General features: G+C 40.2%; 1 protein-coding gene across 1 annotated transcript in view; it reads right to left on the bottom strand.

The window, feature by feature from the left end:
• Positions 1 to 6,546, bottom strand: part of CCDC191 (coiled-coil domain containing 191) — a 78,098-nt gene that overhangs the window by 29,648 nt on the left and 41,904 nt on the right. The window contains exons 7-9 of the mRNA XM_019652224.1: positions 5,188 to 5,206; positions 2,697 to 3,145; positions 1,811 to 1,923 (exon numbers count right to left, since the gene is read on the bottom strand). Of these exons, the coding sequence (XP_019507769.1) occupies positions 1,811 to 1,923; positions 2,697 to 3,145; positions 5,188 to 5,206 (581 nt within the window). The remainder of the gene's footprint in view (positions 1 to 1,810; positions 1,924 to 2,696; positions 3,146 to 5,187; positions 5,207 to 6,546) is intronic.

Genomic DNA, 6,546 nt, shown 5'->3' with positions numbered 1-6,546 from the left:
CATTATTGATTATATTCCCCAAACTGTCTTTTCTATCCCTGAGGCCATATTGTAGTTACCAATTTATGTTGTCTCGTCCCTTCCCCTTCTCTCTCTTAGTTCTTTTAAATTCTCTTTCTACAATGTCCCTACTAAGTTCAGCTACATCAAAGTCTGTATGTGATTATAAAAAGAAAATCCAGTTCAAGAAAATAAACATTGCCTGAAAGTTAACCTTTGTGCATTGTAGCAGCACTCATCTTTTAGACAGCCTAAGCAAGGCAATCTGACAATGGCTAACATACCCCAGGCTATCCAAGTGCAAAGCTCAAATGCAAGTGATGAATAAGCAGAAAGACCAAGCAAAGGAAACACAGTGTACCTCTCCATTTCGTATAGGTGGATCCACCATGGCTGTTGTCTCCTCGAGTAGACTGATGTCTGATGACCCATTTGCACTGAGTTTCCCTAGTGATGCTGCCTTCAGCAACTCATTCATTTTCTTCCTTGTTTCCTCCTTGGTTAGAGCCAGCTTTCTCTTTAGGATCTCTGCATGATGCCAGTGATGCCATTCTGTAAAACGGTGCCGGAGAACTTGTTTCCGGTTATACTCAGTGGCCAGTTGTTGTTTTCTGAACAACAAAGCACTTCCATTAAAAAAAAAAATCCATTCAGTAAACTCTCTGACATTGCTCTTAGTAGTCTTTTTTGGATATGTCTCTTTGGGCAAGGAAAACAAAAGAAAAAAAATAAACAAATGGGATTATATCAAACTAAAAAGTTTTTGTTCAGCAAAGAAAACCATCAACAAAATAAAAAGACATCCTACTGAATGGGAGAAGATATTTACCAATGATACATCTGATAAGGGGTTAATATCCAAAATATAAAATTCAACAACACCAAAAAGAAAAACAACCCAATTTAAAAATGGGTGGAGGACCTGAATAGATATTTCTCCAAAGAGGACATACAGATGACCAACAGACATGAAAAGATGCTCAATGTCACTGATCATCAGAGAAATGCAAATTAAAACCAGTGAGATATCACCTCACACCTGTCAGAATGGCTATCATCAATAAATCAACAAACAAGTGTTGGCAAGGATTTGGAGAAAAGGGAACTCTCCTACACCATTGGTGGGATTGCAAATTGGTGCAGCCACTATAGAAAACAGTATGGAGGTTCCTTAATAAGTTAAAAATAGAACTACCTTGGGTTGGCTGAGTGGTGCGTTGGTTAAGAGCTGGCTTGGGATGCCAGCTCTGAGCATCAGGGGCCCGGTTCAGATCCCACATGAGGGCCAGTGACACTGCCCTCTACAGCTAAGATGGTGAACAGCATCTCAACCCGGAGCTGGGCTGCTGTGAGTCGCCAGCGACCGGGTAGGCTGTAGCCCCTGCTGCAGTGGGCTGCCATAAGCTACCGTGTGTGGCGGGCAGGCAGTGTGAGCAGCCGGCAGCCAGTGTGAGCTGCCAAGAGCCGTCGTGAGCAGCCGTCCAGAGGCTGGTGACCGATCTGCCTCACCCGGGAAGAGCACAATGATAATACCAACATGGGCCAGTGAAGCAATGTCCTCCACAACTAGACTGAAGAACANTTTTTTTTTTTTTGGTATTGGCTGGAAAGGCCAAAACGTTTGGCAGGAGAGGCAGGAAAAAAGTCGTGGAGCTCTCTGGTGTACTCCACTTCTCACGTGTCTACCCGCTTTAGACTGACCAGGTGCTGCCAAGCCTCAAAACCCAAGAGTTGCCAGAATTTAGTCCCAGCACATTCTACTCCAGGAGGGAAGATAACCACCCCCAAAGCCCCGCCAAGACAGCCCTGCCTTTAAGTATGGGATGGGGCACCATCAGCCGCCTTGGGTTCCTTCTGGGTCCAGAAAGAGAATTTCGGGAGTCACTTCTACTACCTTCAGTTGGAGGGGAAGCAACAGGAGAACTGGGGGAGGAAAAAAAAGGATTCAGACCAACAACCAGCTTCATTCAAAGCCCTTGCACCTGAGGAACTCAAAGCGTTTAAAACACTTCAATTAATCCTTACTCGCTGAGATAAGTGTGACTTATTACATGGACTAGATAAATTGATGTAATGAGGCATGGAAAGGTTGAGTGATTAGCCCGAGTCTACAGTGTGAGCCTGGCACTCTGACTCCCATCCCAGTGCTTCAAATCAATAGGCATCACCCACTTCTTACCATGCCATTTATCACACATATTGAGTATGTCTCAAGCATGTCTGAAACCACCTTAAATGGCTTTTGAGAAATTTGGACTCATTCCAGGCTCAAAGATGTTTACTTTTATCCAAAACTACAAATTTAAGCTAGATCATTGGCCAACCCCAGGGACTGCTCCATTTGGATAGTGTCTGACCTGGCTTCTCAGCACTAAACATAATCAGAAACCCACAAATCAAGTGAGAAGCAAGTAAGCATTTCCTTTTACTGGTATAATAGAGCGCCTCAGACAAAGGCAGCCGCAATGCAATGCTAACTATGTAAGTGGATCCTTATAGGCAGCCACTTGCTTTGAATACTTATTTGCACCTGCCATGTACCAGTCACAATGCACAGGGCTTCTCTGCTTTGAGAGAGCACAATAAAAGGAGAGATAATGGAGTCTGGAAGCTAGGAAAGTTCAGAGGCCCCTCTGTCACACAGTGAAAAATCCCAAATAATGAGTCCAAAGAGTGTTGTGACACAATGGACATACTTTGGAAGCACCTGGCAGGTTCCTTTTGGTTCTTCTTCTTCTCTTCTGGGGATTGACAGCGGGTGGCTCTGTGCATCTGTGGCCACTGCAGCACGCTCCACAGCCCACTGAGCCTTCGCCAGCCTCTGGCTTTCCTTCAGCTCCATAATTGTCTTTTGCTGTTCCTGGAGTTTCTTCTTTTGCTTCTCAATCAGCTGTTGCTGGAAGACATGGCGGCTGTGGAAATGACCCATGCAAATGGGTGCTGCTTTCCGGCTGGTGGTTCTGAGCTTCTCGTTGCTGCCAGGCTGTCGGGAAGGCTCAACATCCTGCCCGTCACATGTGTCCGGAGGGCCATTCTGGAAGGGAACCTGCAAGGTGCTCTTTGTTGGTCTTCCTAGGTGGGGGCTAGGCATACAACCATTGCTCCCTGAGGGAGGCATGTCCCACAAAGAGGGTATAGCAGTTACCTGAAAGAAGGAAAATATTATAGCTCAGCTATTTCAAGGAGTGTGCTCATGAGATCCGATTTCATCTAGTCAGCATTGCTCAGCTCGATGGAACAACTGCCCTGCACCCTAGCCAGAGCTGCCCTGTTCTCCTGGCCTGGCTATCTCAGAGGCTACCAGCCTGAGCTCTGTGAGCCACTCTGAGAAGGGGCACTGCTGCTCACCATGAAAAGTGGGTAGGGGACGGCTGCAGCTGCACAAACCATTGACACGGGACAGGACATCTGTAATTGGAAAAATGTGCTCTTACAAACTCCTAATTTGGATAGTTCATTTGTGAATTAGGCAAGATTATTCCAGGTATATATTACAGGTGTGAATTGGCTGAATTTTGCAGAAACTTGAAAAATTTTTGGCAAAGGATGTATTCTTTCTCAAGAATGTTTGAAAACTAATGCAAATCAATAATAGCTCTTTATAAAACTCTTTAATACTAGTAGCTTTTTAATAATAGTTCTTTCAATGTCTCTCTTGCCACTGATAAATTAACCACAGGATATTTGTTTATTTCAGGATTAAGACCTGGATTAAAATTTAGTTTCTAGCTATTCCAAAACAATCTATTTGTGGGAAATACTGGCAAACCCAGGAACACTGGGGACCAGGATCTATATTACATAAGAACAATGTTACCTAATACTACTTTATATAGTATATGGCTTAATAATTTTCAAAGCTTTATCATTTAAACCTCATTTAACAGACTGAGGTATCATACTCAATTACAAGTTCTATACATAGGGGAAAGAAGCAGAATGTTTAATCAGAACAATTTATCCTGTCCAAAATAATGTCATAGTTAAAATGTCCCTTCTAGAATGGTTTGATTCCATGGTCTAAGGTCTGACCAGTTTTTGATTCTGTCATCTGCAGTGGTGTAAGGAGAAAAATGCTGTGAATTATCTCATAGCTTAGAAGACTTTAGCTCTAACAGGCCATATATATATAATTTTTTTTATTTATTTTTTTTAATCGGAGCCATCCTGCCACCTGTTTGCAGCTCAGTGGCAGCTCAGCTCGGGCCGGGAATTGAACTGGTGACCCTGTTGCTCAGAGCTCGCACTCTTGAGCAAGCTCTTAACCAACTGAGCCACTCAGCCGGCCCTGGGTGGATATTTTTTCATGATGCAGATGTGATCTACAGATTCAGCTGAAGTGAAAACCGTGATATATGCAAACTGTGACATGTTAAATACTTTAAAAAACAACCTTCTATTTCAGAAATGTCAGTGGACATTTATTCATGAGAACACCTGCTTAAGTAATTTAGCATCAAACAGGGTACATGCTGTAGGCCTTTTAAACTTTGTGGTAATGATACGTTATTAACCCAGCAATACTATAAAAGCCTTGAGTACAGCAACAAGATTTCTTTTGAACCATGGTAACTTTTTAAGGTGAAAATAAAGAGAATGAAAGAAAAGCTTACTGGTACAGATTGTACTTAATAGAACAGAACTGAACAGTCTGGCTTAATCAGAGAAAATCACCTATTATTAGCTAACTGATAATTCTGTAACTTTTCAAGGTCTAATATATGTGTTGTGGTACATGAGTTCCTATGATCTTATAATTAATGAGCATCTAACTAAAGATTTTATATTTTAATTTGTTCATGTTACACTCCAAACTCTGGAAAAGATTAGTTTATCCAGTAACCCAGTATAGCCCTTTATTTTCATTTGCTCTATTTTTTACAATATTGTCCTTTTTTGATAAATCCTTTTGTTCTTGATTTCAGAGACTTGGATACTCTTTTTCTTGAGTCTAAAATGTGTGTGTGTGTGTGTGTGTGTGTGTGTGTGTGTCTGTGTGTGTGTATTTTTAGTAATTTTTCTGTTTTACTCAGATTAAAAAAAAATACATTCTGATAACTTTTTTTTTTTTTTAATTTAAAGGCAACAACAGTAGAACTTTGTAGGATAAAATGTCCACACAGCTATTTCCTAAGATATTCGGAAGACTCTGCTGGGTCTCAATGGAAACAAAATTATCTGACTGACATCAAGGTAGATGAATTGCCTAGGGGGAAGGACCAAAATGTTACCTAAGTTCCAGTAAGCATCCTCATGACGCCCCTCTGCTGAGAGACTAAGCTTCAATGAAAACCAGCCTACCTTCTATCAGTGATCAGGGTAGAAAGCAAGGCTGGGGACCATGTAGTGACCAATTTAATGTCACACGTCTGAGTTAAGTACTTAACAGCATTATGTGGAGGGATGGGAGGGTAAGGGGTGGCTGTGAGGGGTAGAGGACCTTCTCTGAAAGGCTTTTCAAACATGACAGGTGCCATTATGAAAGAAAAAACTAATAGGATTGACTTTATAAGAACTTAACTGTGTATAGTGCCAAACACCATCAATAAACCAAAAAGACAAATGAAAAAATAAATTGCAAAATATATAATAATAAAAGCATCAATAGTAATAAAAATATAAAGAGAAAAGGATAAATAAAAATATAAATAAGAAAAGGATATATAATCAAGTGGAAATATGGACAAAAGGCATGAAGGGACAAGTCAGTATATATCTTTCTACATCTATTTTCATATACTACATATATATGTAAATGGTCAATATAAAAAATGTTTAACCTCACTAGTAATAAAAAAATGGAAATGCTGGAGCAATAATAAGATGAAAATATTTTGCCTGTCAACTTGGCAAAAATGAAAAATATGTTATTAGGCAGGAAAACAGGCATTTCGTTGGTACAACCTTTCTGGAAGGGCAATTTGGTAATATTCTTTCAAATGTGCATCCTATTTTTAGGTATTTATCCAAAGTACAGCACTATGGGTGTGTACAAAGATTTAGCTACAAGGATGTTCACTGAAGCTTGGTTTGTAATAGTGGCAAACTGAAAACAAATATCCAGCAATAGGGGAGATAAACAGATTCTAGCTTGTAGTTCATGACAGAAGATCACGCACCCATTACAATATGATGGCACAAAATGCTAGACCTTAACCCAGGGGTGTTCATCAGGTTCCTCTGTGGACCTTTAAAAAAATACAGGTGCCCCACTCCAAGGAATTCTGATTTAGTGATGTGACTTTGCAGTAGGTTCTCAGTTGAGAACTACCGTTGCAGAAATAGTTTTACTGACGTAAAGAATTCTCACATAGTATTAGGAAAATACAAAATAAATTTTTAAGAAAAACAGAACAATTCCATTATTACTAAGAAGAAAAAAATACATGAACTTCCTTTTGCTATATTATGGCAGACTAATGTCCTCAATGATTTGACTGATGAAAATTTTAAAGCTAAATATTAAAGAGAAAAAAAATGGACATATGCCTGAATAAAGAAAAGTCTAGATGGCAATACTTCAACATGTTATCAGTGGTTATCTCC

This window comes from Hipposideros armiger, unplaced genomic scaffold (genome assembly GCF_001890085.2).
Source record: "Hipposideros armiger isolate ML-2016 unplaced genomic scaffold, ASM189008v1 scaffold_176, whole genome shotgun sequence".
Taxonomy (NCBI): Eukaryota; Metazoa; Chordata; class Mammalia; order Chiroptera; family Hipposideridae; genus Hipposideros; species Hipposideros armiger.
The sequence above is the reverse complement of the archived record's forward strand: the minus strand, read 5'-3'. Positions and strand labels throughout refer to the sequence as shown.